The 25,299-nt window shown below is 37.5% G+C and overlaps 1 protein-coding gene across 2 annotated transcripts in view; it reads right to left on the minus strand.

Moving 5' to 3' along the window:
• TRPS1 (transcriptional repressor GATA binding 1) overlaps positions 1 to 25,299 on the minus strand; it is a 252,368-nt gene that overhangs the window by 187,566 nt on the left and 39,503 nt on the right. Inside the window, exons 2-4 of one of the 2 annotated variants that reach the window (XM_030875638.2) lie at positions 20,776 to 20,936; positions 16,772 to 17,700; positions 2,132 to 3,258 (exon numbers count right to left, since the gene is read on the minus strand). In XM_030875638.2, coding sequence (XP_030731498.1) covers positions 2,132 to 3,258; positions 16,772 to 17,700; positions 20,776 to 20,812 — 2,093 coding nt within the window. In that variant the 5' untranslated portion in view covers positions 20,813 to 20,936. The remainder of the gene's footprint in view (positions 1 to 2,131; positions 3,259 to 16,771; positions 17,701 to 20,775; positions 20,937 to 25,299) is intronic. The other variant, XM_030875644.2, reaches the window with a different exon arrangement.

Genomic DNA, 25,299 nt, shown 5'->3' on the forward strand with positions numbered 1-25,299 from the left:
CAAAGATTAAATTAAAACTCACCATGGAGATTTCGACTTATTCATGACTACTGTGAAGGCAAAATCTCACAGGGATCTCATTTATTTAAATGTACTCAATGAGCACCTATTACCCATCCTGGCACTACTATGCTAAATCGTGCAGATACAGCAATGAACAAAACAGAACTAGTCTCTTCCCTCTGGAGCTTACTTTCATTACTGAATATTAATTAAACTCTGAGATTATTCAGTAATATTTTTATTCATATTTATTTCTTAGATTTTGTTTGTTTAACCAAAACATATGGAATCTCTATTTTTCCAGCCAAGTTTTCAACCAATAGCCTCAGCTTCCTCAAAAAAAGCCACTCATCCAAGGGATCTGGTATCTACATGCATCAGTGTGTGTGTGTGTGTGTGTGTGTGTGCGCGCGCGTGTGTGTGTGTGTGTGTGTGTGTGTGTTGGCTAATTTCTTCATGATTAAAAAAAGCCTCCTCCTTCAAAAAAAGAATGGGTTATCTAATTTCTACATCGCTTAAGAAATGTACACGCACAGTATACATACTAACAAGGTTCGGAAGGAAGCTAATGTCTGCTTGCCCCAGAAATAAATAAGCATGCAGCTAACATCAAAAGAGCCAGAAACACTCACTGCAAGTGTGAACACATATTTGACCGCAGGACTGTGTCTTTCCCAGGGCTGACCTTATAAATTAAACAGTGTAAATCTCAAGGAAGTGTTTTCTGAACGTTTAGATCCACTGTGAACATTAGGATGCCCTTCAAATTAACGTGTAACATTGTTAGCCTATTGCTGGACATAAACTGCTTCGTTACTGGTGATTGAGAAAACAGACACACACTGGTACCAACACACAACTTTTTAAAATAATGGGAGGAACTATTTAAAATCTTGGGATGTGAAAATTTAAATAACCAGATTTTTAAACTAGGATATTGAGTCTGCAGATGGAAAAGCCCTTAAAAATAGTAAATAAAGCTTTGACTTTGATGCTTAGAGGCATGATAACAAGAGTACCCAATACTCTGGAAGTAATAACTGAATGCACTATGCTACCAGGATTCTGCTAAATCATAAGTTCCATAAGGGCACTATGTTTATGTTCTTTTCTCCTATTTTATAATCAATGCCTGGCACTATGTGTATTTTTGGAGTTAATTAGTTAAGAAATGAATACATAAATGAAATAAAGATATGTATTCTGGGGCTTCCCTGGTGGCGTAGTTGTTGAGAGTCTGCCTGCCTTTGCAGGGGACACGGGTTCGTGCCCCGGTCTGGGAAGATCCCACATGCCGTGGAGCAGCTGGGCCCATGAGCCATGGCCGCTGAGCCTACGTGTCTGGAGCCTGTGCTCCGCAATGGGAGAGGCCACAACAGTGAGAGGCCCGCCTACCGCAAAAAAAAAAAAAAAGATATGTATTCTAAACTCATCTCTAGAAAGTATGAAAGATTAATTGGGAAAGTTAATGTTTATAACAAGAATAAGATGAAAGCAGAAGGAAAACAGTAACACACCTTACATCTATTTACGAATCTGAAACAACGTAAGCAGGTTTACTCGCTCAGAGTGTACAGAAACCCAAAGTCACACATATTACAGAGTTCTCTGCTTCACATTACTGTCTGTACGCAAAACAAGGATGTTGCTTAATTTTTTAAAACTAGAAGAATGTCCAATTTCATTTTAAAAGAAAAACGAGCAACATGTTCTCAAGCGGATGGTTTCCCAGTTGGAATAGAGAATAGTACATATTATAGCGGCATCTTTCATTTGGAAGCCGCTCCACCAAAAATCATGGGATGTGGGGTCATACTTAGCAAGGACAGACAAATGAATTGCGGTAAAACCAGCAACATTACCAGCATCACTGAGAATTTTAAAATATATTCAGTAGATGGTATAAAACAGGTATGAATCATAAGAGGAAACAGTTTGAAACAAGTGACCAAATTAAAATCTGTGGTTATCACATCTACCAATATAGAATCTGCAGTCTATGATCTTACAGAACATGATCTTGTTCTATAACTGCCCAAGGTCACCACAATCACTCCCCAAAATTCTTGGGTCAGCCCTCTGGATACTTTCTATCATTTTCTCACTATTTTTCCCCCGTACGGCTTACCTGTAGTGTCGGGAAATCTCTTCTTCCACCTGGGTAATGAAATCACATTTGGTACATGAGTGTTCTTTGCTTTCCTTGACAGCCGGCTGCCCATCCGATCCTTGCAGGTGATTGCCTTCTTGTTTGACGTCCGATGCTTGGGACTCATGCACGCTCTCGTAATGAAAGAGGAGCACGTCCACGTCGGGGGTGGAGAAGGAACATTGGTGGCACTGGTGTTTGACTCTTGAGCTTCCGGCCGCCCCCGGAGACAAGTGCAAAAGCAAGAGCGCACAGTGGGAGCAATTACTTTTCCTACAAGCAAATGGATAAGTAATTTCTCCAAGGTGCTTTTCTGGGCTGCAAAGGCCTCTGGGACAGAAGGGACAGTGTTTAATGGTACACTTATGAATGTTATGGAGCTGTTGATAATGACGGAGAAGTGGCCCCACGACAATAACGTCGGGGCCATGGCTTTTGGAATATCTGAAGTCGCAGAACTGACAATTGTAGCTCGTGACCATATTATCTTCTGCTCCCTTGCTGGAGAAGTCCTTCTTCTTTGCCCCACTAGAGCCCTTGTCTGCCTTGGTCATTGGCTCCCCTTCTGCACTTTTGGCTAGATCATTCTGATTAATGACAGAGCCCCTGGACAGCTTGTCATTCAATTCTGGGTTAAGGCCACCTGACTGTGCTCCTCCATGCTGCTTGCCATAATGTTCTAGTAGCTTAAGTGAGCTTGATGACTCGCAGCTGAAACTACAAAATTTACACCAGTAGTAACTGGTGGCCTCTGTACCATTCTGTCTTGAATCAAGGGGTTTGATGGGCACCGAGTAACCAACAGGCGTGTCATCTCCTGCCTTGACTGTCATCTTGTCCTGCCACTTTCCCAAGTCTCCGGAATCACTGGACCGAAGTGCAGGGATGGATTTGTTAGAGTTCTTCTCCGAAGGTTTTGCACCCTCAGAGGAGGGGAGAGAAGCTTTTATTTTGTTCGGGTGAGTCTGAAGAAAATGTTGTTCTAGCTCCGTTGATGAGTTGCCCATATAAGTGAAATTGCAGAATTTACAGCGGAAGTACTTGGTGTTTCCTTGGCAGTCTGGTGTTTTCCGTCCAATGCCAATGAATGTTCCACCTGAAGTAACCTGGCATGGAAGAAATGGATGTTACTTTAAAGGTATCATTAATTCAGTGCTTTTTGTGGGAGGGAGGAGGTGACACTGCCAAGTATCCCACATCCAAAAATACAATAGTACTTCTGCTTATTATGAAATCACTTGAATAATCAGAGCCAAAGAAATTCACTCTTCATTACGCAACAGCAACTCTATGAGAGGCTCATTATGCAAAAATTTGTGGCCAAAGTACCTGATGAAGGTAAGTTATAAAAGTACTATAACTAATGCAAAGGATTTAATAATATATACTTTAAAAAAAAAAAAAACTACGAAGAAGACTTCCAATTAAAGAGGTTTTACTACTGTCTCCTTCAAATCCCGTGCCCGCGGAAGCAGCCAAATCACGTGGGATTTCTTCTCACAAAGCTAAGGGTTGCCATCAAAACCAGGGGCAGCTGCTCAGAGATTACTCAACGCAGGCGTCCTCCAAGGAAATCCTCTGTTCAGTTCCTACAGCAGTAAGGCTGCAAAGATGAAGTCTATCTTTTGGGTAAAATAAAGGTGCTAAATGACCACACAAAATGGCTTATGGTTAAAGCCCGAGAACGCACAATTAGACTGAAAGTAAAATGAAATCATCGGTGGGCTTGAGATCTTGGTGAAGGAGGGTTGATGTGAGGAGTTTAAAATGTTTCCTCATCTAGGACAAATGAAATAAAGAAAACCTTCCAGGGCTTTATTTGATTAAGGCTCTGTCTCATAGAAAAGACTCAGCCCCTCCCATGAGCGGGTCATGGGGACAGTCAAGGGCCAAAATAAAATAATTTCACCATAAAAATCACCAGAGCTCTGTCTTCTATCCAAAATTATAAAATTGTGTATAGTGTTAGGGCAATGAAGGCCTTCAAGGGGCATTTTATCTAAACCTCTTCTCTGGGTGAAGAACCACATCAGGCAGCATGACTAAGTGCTAGCATCCAGCAGCCAAAATTCACTGTTTAGGAGAGTTTTTGACAGAAATGCTCCAAAGGGGGAGAAATTTCCTCTTTCAACAATCAGGGAATTTTTGAATTTTTCCAGCAACCAGATGCAACAGATTAAGCACGTGGCATAATCGTGTTCTTCTTCCACAGCTGCTCAAAAATGACATGTGTGATCACCGCTCACATCCAAATCACTCCATGAGGAAAGTCTCGAGCATCTCAAAATCATTTAAAAGATTCTCCTTAATATGCAAATAATATTCCTTTAGCGCACTGAGAGACACAGTTGTTCTCTACTATACAGGACTAAGATTGAAGTCCGTTCTGTCACTTAAAGAGAGGTGTGACCTGGATCAAATTACTTAACCTCTCTGGCCAACAGCTTCCTCACTGGGGGCCACCTTTAAACTTACTTCCAATATTACAGTTGGAGGAAATGTGCATGAACACATCAACAGCTCATTTACTATACATTAAGATTAATAAATTATGAAGTTCTCCCACAGCCGTTAATCGAAGGATGACAATGTTCCACTTTAAACAGTGTCTATATTCACCATGGCAAACACCCAGATTTCAGTCTGTTGACAGCAGAGCATTATCTAAAGCAGAAGGGCAAGAATGGGGGCACCCTCCTAGGCAGGAACCTGACAATTAATCATTGGTGTAAAGGATGTCAAAGTCAGACTACACAAGGTAAGTCTAACACCATTCTAACCTCACACTTTAGTGACCAAAGCAAATAAAATCTGCACTGAAATGTAATGCATAATATTGCAAAATTCATCCATTTCCCAATTCGCTAGAGGTGAGAAGAACCTTGTTTTCAAAAACAAAATGAACCTTTCAATGGGATGCCACCTACTCAGGTACTTGGTTCAGGAACTTCAACTTGAATCAAAAGGAGCAAATTCAGAACTATCCCAACCTTCTCTAACGTGAGCAAAGAAAGCTAGTGTACAAACTCCAGAAATGGAAATTTGCTTCTCTGAGCTACCACATTGCTTCAGAGCTGCTGAGTTTCCTTAATAGAAAATGTTTTTAACTTCTGCTTGTAGAACGGGGATTCCTGAGAAACCATGACACATCATCACTGTTTCTTTGATTTTGCAATCTTCAGGCCTCACGTTCCATGTCCACACTGAGAGGGCCGAGCAAAGAGCACATACAGTCTTAAAAAAGCCCTAAACTTATGATTTTGAAGGGAATTTAAAGCATCACAACATCCCTTCCAGTATTTGACATCAACTTTAAGAGTCAGAAAATCCATGCTAAGAAAGACTAGTATCAGGTGAAGAGAACATTTCATACCAAAAACTGCCAATAAATCATTTTGGTCTGGGATTAACTAAGCTACTATGAAAACTGAATTAAATCTTTAAAGTTGGCAGTGTCTATGTGTCTAAAGGTTGTGTGTTTAGCCAACTCCATTGTTTAGGATGCTTTTAATGGTTATATACTTTATGCTGAAAAGTGCCTTCAGACTCCCCCCGCCCTTTCAAAAACCAACCAAGCAACCAAATAACACAAGGATCTAATTTAACGGCAAGAACAAAAATACTGACACTTGTACAGATTATCTATTTGCCTTCCTGGTAAACAGCAGTTAATCATATTAGTATTACATATTATTAAAAGCTAATATAGTATTAGAATTACACATCTTACATATTATAAAAGCCAACTTTGGAAAACATAATTACTCAGCGTTCTATTCCTTTTCTCTTTCCAAAATAGGGTTTTAAGGTTACATTTGTGGCCATTTCTATGCTATGTCTATGAGAGATGTACCTTAAGTCATGGTGAAATACGACTGTTGTACAATATATCATTTAACTGAATTCTGAAATAAATATAATTTATTATTTTAGGACACCATACCTAAGACTAAACCATACCCATTTCATGTTCATGACCCACGAATGCTGACTTAAAACAATTCTTTTCTAGGTTAAACCCAAATACACAGCAAGAACAGTTAATGCAAAATCAATGTTTTGCAGCAACAGTTTATTTAATCTTATTGCCAGGAAACAGCACCCACACATTCAGAGAATTATTTCTAACTTTCCAAACGGCTGAACCCAGCAAGGAATAGAAAAACTTATTCCCTAGCTATGGCTATACTAAAAAGAGATCACAAGCAGAACAAAGAATATAAACTTCAGTCTTTCTTCTTTTGCTAACCAGAACTTTAATGAAAACCCATAATCCAGTAGTGCCTTTGATACAGATATCCACATTTAAAAATTCCCATTTAACTGCAAATTCCGTTTGGACTAAAAATTACACCTATTCATTCATCTACTTAGTAGCTACTGGTTATTTAGCTTGTGCCAATCTCTGTGACAGACATCAGGATACAACAGCGAAAACCTAGACCACAACTCTGCTTTTAAATTACTTATACTTTAAGATCAAAATTTGTAGGTGGGCTTCCCTGGTGGCGCAGTGGTTGGGAGTCTGCCTGCCGAGGCAGGGGACACAGGTTCGTGCCCTTGTCTGGGAGGATCCCACATGCCGTGGAGCAGCTAGGCCTGTAAGCCATGGCTGCTGAGCCTGCGCGTCCGGAGCCTGTACTCTGCAAGGGGAGAGGCCTGCGTACCACAAAAAAAAAAAAAAATTTGTAGGTAAAATCCTTTATTTATTTGTATGTATCTTTACTTGCATTTGTTTGCTCCCAAGGGAAGTTCTCAAGTTAAATCCTGTAGAAAGACACACTATTTAACCTTCTGGCACCTCAGTTTCATCATCTTTGTGGCTATGAATAATATTGTACACTTTGCCATTTTATAGGATTATCGTGAGGATAACGTGAGAGAATGCATCCAAAAAGTGACTTGCAAAAGTCTACATGACTGCTGGCCGACAGAGCTCCTGAACTGACGGTAAATGTTCTGTAGTCCACCCTGTCCAGTACAGCGGCCACTAGCGAAGTGCTACTGAACACTTGAAACAGAGCTAGTGCAACTGAAGAAGTGATTTTTTTTAATTTAATTCGTCATTTTTATGAATTTTTCATAAATTTAGTTTTAATGAATTGGAATTTAAATAGCCCCACGTAGCTGGTGAATACCATATCAGAGCACACTCTACAGTATGATTCACACGAATGGGACTATTATTTAATAAAATGAACTATCTCTGAATTTCTCCCACCAATGAAATGAAAAGACTAAACAGAAGGGCAAGTGGTAAAGTCAAATTCAAATACTTGTCACCCCTAGTATTCTTAGCTGTAAACGTAAAAGTTCAGTTCTGTTGTTACTAAGCTAATGCTTCCATTTACATTCCTTCTTGGACTGAAGGAATGGTATTACATTCATCTTTGGAAGTAAGCAGGAGCTCAATACACTTTGGTTGAATGAATGAACTAGCTATTGGAGATGTGAAATCTCCCACTTACTTGGGCTATGGGAGCTATACTAATTCACGGCCCTATTATCATTGACTCAAACTGACATATGGGTTTCTTCAAAAAACAAGACAAATTGCATCTTTCAACCCAAAAACAAACGACTATGGGGTCATTCGCTTGTGAATTAGAGCTATACAGGAACACCCAAGATACCTGTTAAGGCATGAAAAAGAACAAATTTTAAGTTGTTTTTCACTGATTGAGCACTGTGATGTCTTTTTATTCTATTTTAACCTCAGTTCTAAAAACTCTTCCTTCCATGTAGTTTGTTCCATGCGTTTCATTTATAATTTATCTACATATGGCTTTTCACAAAAATGTTTCACTATAGAAGTTAAAAATATAAAAGGTTGGCTTTTTTTCAAGGTCTTTAACCTCAATTTAGCTCTTTCCTCCTAATAATACGGAACAAAACCTAGTAAGAATAGGATCTAAAAGAATATGTCACAGGGAAAGATCTTCTAAAGCCTCAGAACTCTTAAAATGACACTTTAGCAAATGTACTTATTTTCAATGGAACAAAAAGAGTTGTTTGAACTAAACACAAACTCTTCCTCAGATGTGGTTCATACTCAAGGACTGTAATTGATAGCAACAGAGACAATTAGGAGGGTACTAATTTAAAAGGACTTGAGGTTACAGGCTGATCGTCAAAAAAAGTCAAACCACGACTGTAAAAAACTAAGTTGTTAAAAATCACTGTTCAAATACTGAAGTCACAAATAACGTGAAGAAATCTGTCAGGGCCAATCTTGGCTGAAAATAACTAAATTCAGAATCTATGTGCTAATCTACATAGGGAATGTTTCCGCGTTGCACAGTTCTTTAAAACACACTGCAGAATATAGGGTGTGCCTCAACGATGTATCTTTGATGGAAATTAAGTATTTAAAAATTTCAATAACAAATCTAATTAAACGGCAGTCAGCTCAGTCACATGCTATCATAGCCTATTCTTTGTGTCGCTGGTATAAATCCCATATACATCTTTGTCATTGGATTTATAAGAGCCAGCTAATTTTTTGGGGGGTGAGGGCAAAACCTAAATTGGTAGAGGTGCAAATATAAGGATAAAATACTGCTTATCCTTAATTATCTACATTTTTATAATAAATGTTTTGTATTACAATAATAAACAGTCTATCCCAAACTGGTTTTCTTATTTTACTCAGCATAATATCAATCTAATTTTCTATGGTTATTTGGTATTTGGACAGATAGAAAACGGGTAAACCTTAAAGTCAGTCTCACTAATTTAGAAGGTAATCTTTTAGGGGAAAATATGCAAAAGAAAACTGAAAATGCAGTGCAAGTGGATGATAAGACTGAGTACGTTATCCACAGCGGTCCTCTCCTCCAGCTGATCTGCCATGGCCGCTGGCTCATAATGGAGATAAATAATAATTGCATGTTTGTTCTAAAGAGGGTCTTAATGAGAAAACAGAGTTGAATCACTGTGGAACATCCTTCCTCCAGGGAAGGGAGATTTGTGGCATGCTTACTATGTGCCAAGCACTGGGAGACACAAGGAAATGACAAAGTCCCAAACCCCCAACGTGTCTGCATTTTAGTGCATAAAGTTCCCAGGTAAATAGATGACAACAGTGGAATATGTGCTTCTGCTGAAAGCTGTACCAAGTTCCATGACCACACAGAGGAAAAGCCCCTAACCTACACCGACGGGTCCACAAAGACTTCCGGAAGGAGGTGACAACTGAGCTGTGGACAGATGAGTTGGCATTTGGGATGAGCCTCAAAGGCAGTGATCTCAGAAAGGTTTCTCAGGTGCAGGAAACAAAATGAGTAAAGCATAAATGAGGATGAAACAGTGCAAGTTGCTTTCAGGAAATGTGGAGGAAGTTCGGGGGTGAGAGAGAATTTGGAAAAGTGATGTCTTAATGGACAGTCTACACTGACTTACACAAGTATAATTAAAACGATCTACTTTTTTTATAGAAAGTAGACCTATACTTCCTACAGAACACAGGAAGACAGATCTCTAAGTGAAATTTTTAAAAATTAAAGAAAGGAAGGAAGGGAGGGAAGGAGGATGGGTAAGAGAAGAGATGGAGGAAAGGAAGGATAAAGAGGAAGCAGGGAGGAAAAAGAACAGAAAGAAACAGAAACCAAAGGAAGGCAAGAAGGGGGAGGAAGGAAGGGAGAGCAGATGAGAAGAGAAAGAACAGAAGGGAACAGAAAGTAAATAAGTAAATAAGCCACTAAGAATTTACTAAGTAAACATTAAGGGTGGTGCCACTGGCGGGGCGGGGGCGGGGCGGGACCTCTCTGGTGGCGCATTGGTTAAGAATCCACCTGCCAATGCAGGGGACATGGGTTTGAGCCCTGGTCCGGGAAGATCCCACATGCCGTGGAGCAACTAAACCCGTGCACCACAACTACTGAGCCTGTGCTCTAGAGCCTACGAGCCACAACAACTGAACCCACATGCCACAACTACTGAAGCCCATGCGCCTAGAGCCCATGCTCCACAACAAGAGAAGCCACTGCAATGAGAAGTCCGCGCGCTCGCCGCGACTTGAGAAAGCCCACACGCAGTAACAAAAACCCAGCGCAGCCAAAAATAAATAATAAAATAAAATAAATTAAAAAAAACAAAAAAGGGTGGTGCCGGGGAAAGAATATAGAAGGAAAGCCAGGACAAATCACTCCATTGTTTGGAGAGAGATACAAATCAGAAAGACATCCAGGAGAACTGACATTTCCGGCCTGACTGACTTGAAAATGGGAGTCTAGAAAAAAGGAGAGGAACACAAAGTTGTTTTAGGGAAGGAACTAACAACTTTACTTCTACACACGTCGACTTGGAGATGCCAGTTGGAATATCGAGGTGGAGCTACCTGCCCATCAGCTGGCAAAACAGGTCTCAGAACAAACGACTGTTTATTATTAAGATTCCCAATATGTTACTGGACTCATGAAAGAATGCAGGTGTTCTTTATCTTACATCAACAGGTCATCTAAATATTAAAGGAGAATGGCTGGACAATTAGACTCTCTTTGAATTCTCAAGCCCCTCATGGTAGTCCCCAGTTTCTTCACTTTCAGCACCTGGGGACCTCACACAGCTCTGAGCATGGCTGGGGAATGAGTACACTCAAGTTAGACAGTCTAAAAGTATTCTGAGTTCCTCTGCCTCCACACCCATTCCATTACTTACTCAAAGGCAAAGAGTAAAACCTTAATCACCCAGCCTTGGAGAACATAAATGGAAGCTGGGTGCATCTCCTTAACACTGAATCTTCATAGAAAAACCAACCTAAATTGTGCCTAGTAATCAAAAGAGGGGAATACGATGCTCAGACCATCTACTGAATCATAAAATCCTAAAACGAAGTCCTTCAAACAAGGGGGCTATGAAGTAAATCAAATACATGGATGACGTGTCCCTTAATGTGGGGATAAAACATTTCATCCTTAATTGATAAAATCAAAATTTGGCCCTTATGCACTCTATCAGAACTAGTTTCTGCAGCCAAAGTACCAGTGAAAATGAATCACAGTAATTAAGAAAAGACAAATCAGCAAAATTAATTCTCTTTTCAATGATTTCAATTATAAGCTAGTAAGCTCAAATAAGGCAGCATTACACTCCAGGGTTTGGATAAGAGATCATCTCAAAGAAATCACTGAAGTCCCCAAATTCAATGCAATTCACAGAGTATGCATCAAACAGCCCTGGTGTACCAGTCTTATATCAGCTCCCTTACATGCGGCTGGTCTGTCTTCCGTTGCTTTTCTAGTTGCAGTAAACTCAGTCTTACAACTGGGAAGGCCATATATTATGGTGGTTGTGAAGACAACATTCTGTAGCCTATTGACCCTGGTTTACACCCCCTTTACCCCACTTCAACTCTGTGAGCTTGGGCAGGTTACTTTCATCCCTCTATGTCTGTTTCCTCATTTTTTAAAATGGACATAATAGTAGTGTCAACTTCAAAGGTTTTTATGAAGATGAGTTAATTAATACACGTAAAGAGCTTAGATCTACATATACACGTAAGAAACCCTTAATAAATGCTAACTCTTATTAGGACTGAATCCAAAATTGGGGGAAAAAACAGGACATATGTGTAATTTTGATTATGGAAGCTAAAAAATAAAAGAAGGATAGATAATATTTAAAGTAATACAGAAAAATAAATTTCATATTTGATTTCCAATTAAAATTAAACACGGTCTTCTCTGATATTCTAAACATGCATAACATTGACTTTAAACTTTAGAATCATATGATGAAGAATTCAAGAGGTCTATGGTCTAACGATTTTCAGACACAGACTCCAGGAAGGAAATCAGAAAATGAAAGAGAACTGCTCTTTTTTCCCACTTTCCTGGAGTTAGCATACTACTTATGTATCCGTGTTTCCAACAGCTGTACATATGCTATAATTACAATGACCCAAGAAACAAAAAGCACTGAATAATCTGCTGACGTGATATGGTTAGCAGAACATGCCATGTGGAGATAAAATTTTTATTGAGTTGAATAATGCTAAATTCGATTGAATGCACTGATAACCATGATTCCTTCTTCTAAACATTCTGCTTAGAGAGAAATACGGATATTCAAGAAAGTGATACATGTTCTCTAAACGATGGCAAAAACTGAAAATCAAAGAGGGACTGACATTTATCATACTGACCCTCTTGTAAAAAGCCAAATGGAGATTTAACCATCATGCAGGTAAAAGGATTAATGAAGATGGTCAAACTATTCCATCCGGGTGGCTACATTATAAAGCTCGGCTATCTTCATGATGAAAATAACCTGGTAAATGCCAGAACATTGCTTTGCTTTTATGGCCTTAGGGTGAGCATATGTTTTATTTTGCACACTTTATTACTTGTTAAAGAGACACGGTCCTGAAAATAAGTACGGGTTCATATGCCAAACATTCCATACTCTAGAGAGAGTCTGAAGTGATTCAAGTCTCATTCACCAGCGTTTCTAAAGAGCAATTGTCCTCAACTCAGAAGAACAAAGCAACAGAACCTGCTAAGATCTACAGCTTCCCTCCTGCTCCAGGATCAAAGGAAACGGCGAGGCAAAAAATAAATATTTGGAGGTTAAAATTCAAGAAAATTCAAAATAGACCAAAACGAGATGAATGTTCTCTGGATTTTCCTTTTTTTCCAGACCAAACTGTAACCCCCCGTTCACATGAATGTACGGGCACATGTTAAGAATCTATAAAGCTCATGGACTTAAATATATTGAAAATACAAACACAAAAGATGACTTCCTAGCTCAAAAAATCTGTTCTTCCTGCTTCTAACATGACATATTGTGCAACTCTGATAAAAAATATTTATAAAACAGAAACTCAGTGCTCCTAGCTCAAACACAAGACAATCACTGAGATTCTTCTGTTAACCTTAAAATTTCATTCAGGGCCAAAATGAATTTAATAGCTGGCATCCTGTAGCTCCCTTCTTAGAGGCCTGAATAATGCAGAATAACAGGAAAGGTTTCCTAATATGAAAAGGCACCATATACATTGTGAGCATTTATAAACTTGGGCTAGCTTAAACACTTTCCCGTGGGAAGCACAACTTGACAAGACTCCGACTTTTATAACTTGATCTGAGGGCTAAGAGCTCCCCCATAAAGATGATGCAAACACCCTAATGCACCACACATTAAGCCCTAATGAAACAGCAAAGTCCGAGTTTAACAATGCAGGCCTCCGTTCAGCGATGGTTTAAATATAAGCATGATAAAGCAGATTAGAAAGAAAGAGGCTGTAATTACTTTCTGAAGAACTCAATCTCTTGTCCTATTATCAGTCTATACGTGAGCCTCAAGGGCTGAATACAGGTAGTAAAAATTGCATGAAGGGCTTAGCCACCATGCCACAGCCATTCTTTTTAAAACTTTAAGCACAATAATTGATAAAACACGCAGGGGAAATTTAAAAATTGAGAAACTAACATCCGGGCCAAGTCAATGAGTCCTAAGCTAGCCATTATATTTTTCCTTATTTTTTCTTGGTAAAGGTCTGTGTCTCTTCTGATTCCAGGGCTGGGTATGCTACCTCATGGTGTGTGAGGGATCTGAATTCAACAGACTCAGAAATGACCGTCCAGATTTTATGATGGCCCTTTAAAATGACCTCCATTATCTGGCCGGGGCTTTGTCGATTATGAAGTACAAAGAAACGTTGTTTGACACTATTTTTACAAATTTGTAATTCTTTGACTTCATGATGTGTAATAAAACTTACACAGAAGTGGATACCGTCAGTAAAAGCATGTCAAAACTTCCTATATTAACTTCAATACAGGTCAAATAATCTGAACTTGGAAGTAGAAATCTTAAAATTTGTTTAAATTATTTCTTTTTCCCCAACCGTATATCTCATGTTTGCACTCAAGTCAGTTTGAATTATTTAAAACCATCCATGCCAAACCAAAATACAGATCAAAGCCACAGAGTTCTTAAGTCCTCTACTTCTGGCTTCTGTTCCTTTTTTCTTGGCCTAAAATGTCATAAATCTATCATTAACCACCAACTGTCCTGAATGTTAAAAAAAAAAAAAAAAAGTTTAATTGAAAAAGATTAATGAATCGCTCATCTATTACTTCAACTAGCTTAAATTACAGATTGGTATCAATAATTCCTGGAATGGAATGATTATTTGTCTTTAATCCCCGTATTTACCAACATCTTTATCAGAATACACACAAGCCATTAACTTGCTATCAATTTCTGACAAAACTGCATTAAAGAAATTCTGAAGTCAGCATTTTACTTCCCACAGCTTTTAGTCTCCACACAGCTCACATGCAGGAAAGAACCTCTCAAAGGGCATTTCAGCAACACAAACATATGCGGGTGAAAAAGGGGGACTTCATATGCGCTTTTATTCAATGTACGCATATAGCAAAGCTGCCTGATATTTATTTCAGCATAAAAATATTAATAAGTTATTTATCTTCAGACATGTTTCTGCATCAACATCTGGTGTGTGTGTAAAGTATTCAAGATTAACATTTGGCCTAAAGTACATTTAGTGTGCTTTTCCCAAACTGAAGAAAGTTAACTCTCTTTAGGCTTCTTTTCTCTCTCCAATTGTTTCTTCGAAAGAATCAGTCACTTTTTCCATAGATCCCTGTTTTCTATTTTTAGCCATATTATTTCTCTTTGAAAAAAAAAATTGATTTTAACAAGATTATCTCCCTCCGTGCGATTTCCTACCATTTCTGTCTTCTTTACTGGGCACTGCTGCGAGGATTTAGGAGACAGCAGAGTCTAGGATCAGCTGTTTTATTTCTAGTTCTATTAGTTCAAACTCAGCTCCCACATCTGTTTTATTTCTAAAATCACTGCCCAGGAAAAGTGTCCAGCTCGTTCTACCCAAACATAAACTTTACTATAAATAACTAGGAACCTAACAAATAACTGTTTGGGGGAAATGGAAGTGTGTTTAAAAATCTGAATTCTTCCAAACTATAGGCCCTTAGTAATCTTCGTTTTAGAGCCTTCCTGACAGCCCAGATCAGCTTCCCTCAGAAGTTGTCCCCAGAGTGAACAAACTGAAACCCCGGCCGGAAATCCAGGTATTAACATCATATTCCTCGCTAATTATAAAACACCATTTCACATACTGACATTATTCACTTCTAACCCTTTTATCTAAAACACGTATTTGCTTTCCAATCATAGTTTGACAGCAGAATGTATCTGACACAAGCCAGTGAAATGATCTTTAATAAGACAGCAGTTCAAAGCATGTAGCTTTCATGCATAATAACTATGTTGGCTTAATTTGCTGCACCACAGAAATCATTCTATTTGTGGAAATTCACAAAGTAAGATGGAATTTTGAGAGCTTTACAAAGATGAAACTGGCTTTTTAAGAGTTCTTCTTTATCTCCCTTAAAGTGAAAAGATTGCCATTCTGACGTTTTTAAAGCACTTGGAAATTTCTCTTCTGATCCTTCTTACAAGTATTGCAAAATATATTCACTACTTGTTATTTAAAACCCCTCCGCCCGTCTTTCTTAATTGGCACTAGGTCAAAAGAGAGGTCTAGAACAAATGTGCTGCAGCTACTGAGTTGATAAAAATGATTGATATTTTCAGGGATTGAGGAGGCCAAATAAGTGTGATGAGATTTCATTAGTTCTCAGGTACTTCTTCTAATCATTCCTAAAGAAGGTTAATATTAAACCTAATATGTTTTGAAATCACTGGCCTAATAATACAATAAAAATCTACAGACTGTAACAGAAACTAATACACTTTCTCAAGCTGATTGTCCGTTTCAACTATACTAAAATTGCTAAAATGAAATGAATACATTACTTAAGAGTCCGTTCTGCATTTCATTCTATTTGAAATGGTAGGGTTTTTTTTTTTTTATCTCACATATGCCTTAAGCTAACACAGAAGGGGTAGATCAAAAAGGTATGCCAGTTTTAATAAAAGTGGAAATCTAAATTACTACTAAATGCTTTCATAAATTATGATTTTCTTTAAACGCAGTAAGGAATGCTTTATTGGTCCACACCAAGGTCATTCTGGTGTCCCTAGTACTTACACTCACATTGACTTCTTTTTAAATCAATTTTTAAAATTTTATTTCCAAAGTTTCATTTGCAATTATGTTGCCTTTTCAGTAGTACATCTCTGCAGCCATCAGTGTGACCCAACTCTGGTCCAGTTTGGCAGAGTGTAAAATTAAATCCTCATCCAAGACACAGGAAAGACCCTCCCTGAAGTAAAGGCTATAGCAAAAGATTTATAATCTAAAACTAGTACAAAGCATGAATTACTATCGTGTAGAACCATAAAGATTAGTGCCATTTTTGGAAGACTCTGAAAACATCAAATTACCATGAAATATGTCCAGAAATATGAAGCCAAGCTAATTCCATGAAAAAACTTTTCCCAGCCTAATAGAAATGTTGGGATTATTTTCCATGATGAGAGGCTAAAGATAACTCTGAATACACATTTGGATGAAACAGCTACAGAGTGCGTCTGTCTCTTCTGCTCCATTGAGCAGGCTACCCCTTTGGTATTGGGAGCTTGATTTTAACAAACATGTAAAAATTCACATTTCGTTACTAACAACTTTTTCTGTACAAAGAGATCACAATACGAAGCACAAACCTGTACATCGTAGGTCCCATTTAGTAAAACAGGCCTTGAGGAATTGATATCCTGCAGCACACCAGAAAGCACGGAACGGTTGACTTTCTGGAAGTCTTTGGAATGGCTGAACTGCACCATGTTATGAAGGGCCAAGATTTTGCTGTCCAGCTCAGCATCCTGCCTGGTGCGGTTATGCAGTCCTAAGTGATACTTTCGGAAGTGCTTAATCAGATCTGTGGGGTCGTTGCCATAGTAACCATATCCACAGATATTGCATTTAAAGTCCTGAAGCTCTGGAGACAGAGGTGCCGGGTCTGGGTTGTCATTTACCAGTAAGTCGGTTTTCGATTTATTCAGTCTCACACCCCCATCTGAAGGCACTTGTGGGTTTTTTGAGGCCACTGAAACTGGGCTTGAGCCTTGACAATTGGCTTGACCACTCTGCGCTTGCCCTGTTTCCTCTGTAGCCTTCGGTGACATCTTCTGATCTTCCTTTGTCTCCAGGGAGTCCCCTGATGGGGTGCAGGCCATATCTTGAGGGTCATCTGCCTCTGCTCTTTGAGGAGACTTCAAGGGCTCACAGACTCCCCCAGCAGCTGGAGATGAGAAAGCCAACATATTTCTCTCTGTCACCTCATCATGTGGATAGGAGGGAAGGTTTCCTCCCTTACTGGGGCTTTCATAATTGAAGCCAGCCTTCTCACTCAGGATTGCGCTTTTTAAGTCCTTCTTACTGCTGGAAGACGGATCTTGGACATGCAAGCTATGTTCCTCCTTATTATTTAGTTCTGCAGCATCACTCTGATCCGTGTTTTCTGACATCTGATCTACAGAAAATTCTTTGTTCTTTCCAGATCCCTTGCTTTCTGTACCGACAGGCTCCAGGGTCTGGCCCTCGCCTTCACTAGCAATGTTTCTCAGAGGGGGGTTCTTTTTCCGGACCATATCTGTAAAAATAAGAAGGAAAAGGAAGATACAGGATTAGTTGAAATTTGCAGGCATGTAGTCTAATCTAGAACATTTTACTTACTCTATTCAAGGCTTTTTTAAGGCACATAATAAAAAATGTTCTCTAGGAAAAAAAAATCTGCTGTTTTTTTTAAAAAATAGCAAAAACTTGAGACTGATGCCAACGATTTACATTTAGAATTATTTTTGTCACAAAGGGTGGCTCATTTGTTATTTTTAAATGGTTTTATGAATACCAAGGTATTATTATTACTAGCTCTATCATTCCTATTACTTAACCTTGGCTGCCAATTATATTTTTTGCTCAGCTTCTTTCTTAAGAGTTGATAGATAAATGCTTCTATATTTATCTGTGTTATATACTATGTGTAATATGTACACGTTATGTTTATAGAATATATACACCTGTTTATGTTTATAGAATGTATATTACATGTTTATTTGTGATACGTATATGTGTATACAAACAACTATAAAGTGAAACTCGATATTGTTACACACTGTGCAACCAAGGTATCAATATAGTTTCAACCAAAATATCCTCATAGTCAAAAGACAGAAAGAGCATGTTATAAACAAAGTGAAAACTGCCCCTTTACTTTCAGAAATGGAGGATAACAAATGTTTTATCTCTGCCGTACCTATAAATTACTTTAAGCCCCCTTTGGGGGACTTGCCTGAAAGAAGGGGGACCTGGTACACATCATAGTGGCCAGGTTAGGTTTTACTAGGACTCCATCTGGCATGATGAGAACCCACCTAAGGTCAGGGTTTCTAGGCACAGCATGGTGGAAACAGTACCAATCCCAACATCAGGAGCACACTAGAAATTGACTAAAGTAAAATATTCAATTGAACCACGTGACATTGCCATTTCGTAGCTCAACATGGCAAACTGTTAGCAGTTTCCTATGGTTCACCTTCACATGCTAGCTCAACTGTGCCTTTCAAGGTAGGGTCCACATAAGAACATTGTGGGGAGTCTAATGAATAAGAATTCTAAGGGTATAAGGAGATAAGAAACAAATTGTACAGTGTCGATAAAAGAATGCAGTAACAAAGGCTTGTGGAGAACTGACTTTCATGGCCTGTGCTCCTTAATCCTCCAGCCGAAAAACTGCCAGGGCTATGTACGTCGTCACCCCAACTGTCTCTTGGAAAATCCACCTTATTTACTAGCTGACGCTACCACAGGGGCGAATTTAACAGAGTTAGTTACACCATGATTATCCAAAATGTCCTTAGAAAATCTAAATTAATAGCATGTTTTAGTCATTCTCATCTATAATCTCCCACAAGTGCTGAGGAACCACACTGGCTTTGGATATATGGGCAAACCTTCGCTTCTGAAAAGCTGGTCAAGCAAAATTTGTGTAATATGAACCACTGAACCAAGATAATGCACTAGATACAGGATAAGGAATCAGTTACAAGGTAATAATTCACTTTCTTGAATAATGTCAAAAATAGCGTAACTGTACTTAAGAGAGTATACTGCTCTTCTTATACACCAAGAATGTTAGTCATCAAAATATCCACAGAATCTCCCACTTGGAAGGAGAACAACAACCAAAAGAAAAACCATTTGGAGTTTCCAGTGAAGGTGATAGTCATGAGGCGTGTAAACCTGCCCGGCGTGGGGGCAAGGGAGGGAGTATGGTCTTCACCTTGGTGTCATTACCATTAGCTCCTAAAATTAACTAAGTCAGGTAACCATCGTTAGAAAAAAAATGGAACACTGGCTAACTAATTTATCTTCTAATGTTTGCATTTTAATGTCTTATCTGTTGCTGTTGACATTTTAGACCTCTATTCCTCTGTCAGAACAGCCAGAACTTGGGAACTTGTACCAACACATGGAAGACTGGAGGGCAATTTTACTGGTGGTCAACAAAGGGAAAACTAAAAGGGAAAGGATAAAAGGGAAGCTTAAAAGAAATAAGTTACAGTCTAAAATATAAGAGTTTGAGTCAAAAATGTACTGTTTTAACTTGGCCTATAGAAAAGGAAATACTAGTTTATAGAGTATCAGTCATTCCTGCATACAAAAATGTGATGATTTGGTACCGCATTACATGCATTTCCTTCCAGAATTTCCTGTTTGTTTGTTTTTCCACTGGATTTTAACATTGCCTCCATCATATAAATAAAATCTAACAGTGACGCACCAAGATGAAATAAATAAGGCTACACAGGAAAAATAAAAACCTATATGAAAGGCAGGATTCATGAAGAAAAAAGGATGAAATAATCCAATTCATTAAGATTATCCTTCCATTCAAATGAAAAGAAAACGGTTTATGCCCATATATTAAGGTCAAGGAGATGAGAAAAACAGCGACATCTTACACAGCAAGGGAACTAAGACAAAATACTTAGAAATGAACAGATATAAATATGTCAATAATTGAAAAAAATTAATGTATTTTCCAGAACAAGAAAGTTGGATCTTGCTGATTTATTATCATCATGAAGAATAGTAATGGGTCATAGTTTAAAAACTACTCAACCAACATCTATAGTGACTGAGAGAAAATATAATTTGATTAAATTATCATCCTTTCAAATTTCAGTTCATTCTTTCACCCAAGGACAGACCTTTACAAGCCATATGACTCACTGAATAGGGCCCTTAATAATATACATTGCAAAGAATGTTAAACTGCTAAAACTTCAAAGAAGTATCAGAGAGGTCATTTGGGTTTTATTTTTTTTTTTGTTCTGGGGGGAAGGGGCATGTTCTTTTTAGCTGCTTTTAAAAAAATCATGGTTAATTTAGTTGACTACACTTTGAAGTAGTTAGAGAAAAAATAATTTTTTACTGGAATTACATCGCTATAATTTTTCAGAATGACATATTATGTAAATATAAGCACATTCGCAATACTTCTAAGTGGAAGAAACTCCCCTAGCAACTCATAAGTTAGATACCGTAAGACCAGACCCACCCTCAAGTTATTATCTCTAAGACAAATAACAGATTGCATGACATTGTACTGTGTGCCAAAAACTTTTCCAGTTAACAATTTCACTTGAAAAAATAGATCACATACTTGTAAAATCATACCCAGCATTGACTTCATAAGGCATGTGGCTTTAGAGTGCTTTTTTTACAATTATTAATTCTATTAGTCAACTAGCAGGAGGGTTAATGCAATTGTCTTAGAAGACGCTCAGAAGACACAGAAGACATTTTGAGAGCTGATCTGTACATCTGCAAAACAAAACAAAACATATTTTCCTTCCTAAATGATGTAAACAATTTTAATGGATCACACCTAAAACACATTAACATGCCAGCACCGCAAGCTGCTGGAAAGATACCTGATAAAAGCACGAGTAAATCTTGGGCAAGATTTTCTCCCTCCCCTGGGTTTTAATAAAGCAACAGGAGAAGGAGAAACATGATATAAAAGATTATAGAAGTCATTTTCACAGCAGACTGTGCTGCTGACAAAATTAGTTAACCTCGAACTCCCCCTGAACCTTAAGGTACACAATACTTACCTACTCTGGGGTGGGGATAAAACATCTTAATTAGTAATCATGGAGGGGGCCTGCTTCTGGAAAAGATACAAAGTGCACTTGCCTAACTGCATGGTCACAGCTAAAGACATGGAGTGGTACCCATAACTAGTCTCCTCCAGACTCCCAGTACCAGTGTACATATACCACGAGGCTGAGAAAAGAGCTATTTCAATGCCATCGGGAATTTTGCATCAGATCTAACTCTTGCCTTACCAAGAGTTACAGAAACATTACATATTATAACATGTATTATCTTTTTAGCTATTTTTAAGTCATATTTTCACTCTTGATAAATAAGATTGTAAAGCTATGACTGAACCAGCATTCAACCATCCTTATATCATCTCTTTTTTTTAATCTGAATGAAATTATTGAGGCAGATACTGCATTAATGGTCATAATATAATTGAACAGATGTACTACATATATACACGTGTGTGTGTATGTGTGTGTATATATATATATAATCACATCAATGAGCCTTACTCATGAGTTTTGCCAACTCTGTTTTAAACTTTTTCATTCTATTGTACAGCGATATCCCTCACACTGACTACCACAAAAGTTCAAAACGCCAGTTACAGAAGGTCCACTATAGACAACCATTTAGACAATGGGGCAAAAAATGAACGAAAAGTGAATTGGGCAAGGAGGAGCTGAAGAACCTAAATGAGTACTACAAGGCTCAAAAGTGCCAACTTCAGTGCTCTATTTAATTATGAGATAAAAACTGACCTGGGGGCTGGCTAGGGGACCAGAGGGTAACAGTGAGCATTCCCACATTCACATCATTTTCCACCTGTACAAACACATGAATGCATATTACGTGCCAAGATTGTTAAGCAGGTTCAAAACGTATTTAGCTTCCTAAAAATGCTCTAACTGTATTAATTTTTATTACTGAGATATAAGACATTCCATTTGCAAAAATCTCAATTTCTATTGTTATCTCCTCCTAAACTAAAACTTAAATCTATAAGTTTTCTTTGCATTTTTGGTAGAAGAATTTATTAGAAAAAAGCAATAGCGTACTGCACTATTTCTGTGTTACAGTATCACTAAGACAGGTTTACGCAGTGGAAACAATCAGCATTAGAGCTTAAAATATAATTCTGGTGACTATCATCTCACTGATTAAAATGCTTAAATATACTATTAAAAAATTTTTCTATAAATGACTGTGACTTATGTTCCCGAAATGGCACCTTCACAGCAAAAGGAATCTAAGTTTTCTATTATTATCCAGATATTTAAAACTATTATTTAGTTTTATTTCATCTATATAAATAAGTATGTATATAAATATGTATGTAGAAAAATATATACACACACATACATTTATGAAATACCTTGTTCAAATAACCTTGCCATAGATAATCAAATGAATTATTCCACCAAAGGAAACAACTATCGTAGTAATTTAAAAAGAGAGCTGAGATCACACAACCATCCAATGCAAATGAAGTTAAGAATTTATTTCCATTAGATGAGAAACTCCTTGAAGGTAAGAGATATAAACTCTTATGTTCTTTGTGGCATCTTGACCCGAAACACAGAAAAGAATCAAAACCTAAGAAGGTAGAAGGGTGCACAGATCACACATCCAGTTTCTGAACCTGATTCAGATCACCAGCTGATGTAATCAAGGGCAAGCCCTTATCCCTTCTCAGAGCCTCTCTTATCTGTATAATGAGGGAATTACAATAAATTATTTCTAACCTGCACTCTGCCTCTAAGACTCCATGATGGTTCTGGTTAATAGCTTAAGCACTTTAGTTTTACCTTAGAAAAGCTTTACCCAATTTTCTTGAAACATTACAAAATATTAAGCCATCAACAACTAAGGGTAGCATAAATACCACTGACACCTACCATTCACTGTTTTCCATTTTCTCCAACTTTCATTCATCCATTCAACACATGTATATCCAACAACAGCTATGTCTGAACACATCCAGCAAGAGGACTTCATTTTATTATTTGTCATCATTTTAAGAGAGGAAGGATATTTTTCAAAAGTAAAGAAAAAATTATAAGGAACTCCTCTTTCTAAAAAAAGCTGAAACTTTTGAGTACTTTTCCAAGCAATAATTTCAACTAGGTACACTTTCAACTGATACTTTCTCTCTCTCATGTATGTACATATACATATATATGTGTGTGTGTGTGTATCGATATGCATACACACACACGTATATATAAACACACACATCTTTATATATATATATATAAAAAACCTGAACAAGACTAAAAAGATAGGGAAGCAAGACTATGTAATCTGATCTCAATCTCTAATTCTGCTGAGTATGATTTTTATTATAAGTAGCAGCTCTTATCATCATAATATATAATACCAGATGACATTTTCTTATTGTTTTTCCAGATAATAAATCTTTCACGGGTTTAAAATCAAAGCTTTACACAAAAAGAAAAGATATCATAGTCTTCTCCTTAATATATGTTTCTTCCAGGCTTGTCTGTGTCAACAGCCCAAGAGTACTGAGTTATTAATTACACATTTCATGTAGCTTTTATTTAAAAAATTAAAAAGAAAGAAAAAAGAAAAGCAAATTGTTTCTTTTGATCAAAAGTCCCCCACAAAGAATTTAAAGAATTAAGCAAGTGATAGCAAAATAAAAGGAAGGTCGAATCTTGGGCTCATGGCAAACTAGATAGCTTCCATATGAACAACATATAAAGTTCAGTTTTTAGAGAACATATGTGTTTGCTCATTGGTTTAGGGAAAAAAAAAAACTTGAATCCTGTCTACTCCATATATACAGATCAAAATCAGATTGCTTAAGTGAACTATAAAATGCAAGAGAACACTGTTTATCCAATTCACAAACCCAAGAATTGTTGAAGGAGTTTAAATGTTTTCTGTTTCTTCAGATTCCAGGGCAATACTTCAATGGTAGATCGCTTTTTCTGTAAACTGCTTCAAACTTCATAAATCCAGTGTCAGATCCTGTTCTTTGCTATCCATGTCTATTTAATTTGCTCTCTCTGAATTGATTATTCCTGAATCTTTAAAGGTATTTCTGGACATCTTAAATCCTGTTGAGATTTAAATGTCATCACCTTCAAACAACTCCCATCAAATAAATCTCTTATTAATTCACATCAAATTAATCCATAATGATCACTTCTATTAACATATGCTTCAGAGCACAAAGCCCATTAACAGTCATCTGGACACTAGAACTAACCCGAGCCTTTCTGAGATAAAATGCACACTATTTAGATATCCGATTTCAAAGAATTTTGATTCTGGCCCAAACACATTTTATTAGGCTTTTATTTCATCATGCTATGCTCTCTGTATTTTAAATATCTCATTTCAAATGTACTAGTCTAGGTAAAAGGAGATAGTCTGGTAAATAAGTAATAATGTCATATTTGCCATAATGAGTATCCACGTATCCATAAACATCTTAGAGAAAGAATTTCATTAAGTACTTACTCTTATAAAAAAATTACAAAAAAAATTTTGGGGGGGTTGCCTTTAAGGACTTTATACTAGAAGTCTAAATGAAACTGTAGGATATATCTGAAAAAATGAAGCATCTGCCTACTTCACTAAATGGGATAACTAAAATAGAGCAAGTGTACATCATGGAAAATCAAAGAGAAAGGGCATTATTTTTCCCTTCATTACAGGTGAGAGGCAAATGTATTAAAGACTCTGATTTGAATAAGATTACAATTTCACTAAGCAAATTAAGAAACGTTACCATTCACTGCCCATACATAAGTCATTTTTCCTTTTGCATTCCTCTCCAAGAAAAAAAAAAATTCTCCAAGAAAAAAAAAATAATTAAAATAATCTACAATGACAACGGTTGATTCAAACAGGCCAATCTGACTTTGCAAGTGTGCATGGGCCAGGCTCAACTTTATCCTTTCTTCTTTGTTAAACTGAGAATATTTCAACTGGTCCACGGGCAAAGAGCCAAACACAGCACTTAAATTCAAAAAGAATAGCGCATGGAAAAGTATACATGCAATTCTTTATCTTGATGGTTATGATGGGAATTGACATTTTATTT

The sequence above is a fragment of the Globicephala melas genome, chromosome 17 (assembly GCF_963455315.2).
Source record: "Globicephala melas chromosome 17, mGloMel1.2, whole genome shotgun sequence".
In the NCBI taxonomy this organism is placed as follows: Eukaryota; Metazoa; Chordata; class Mammalia; order Artiodactyla; family Delphinidae; genus Globicephala; species Globicephala melas.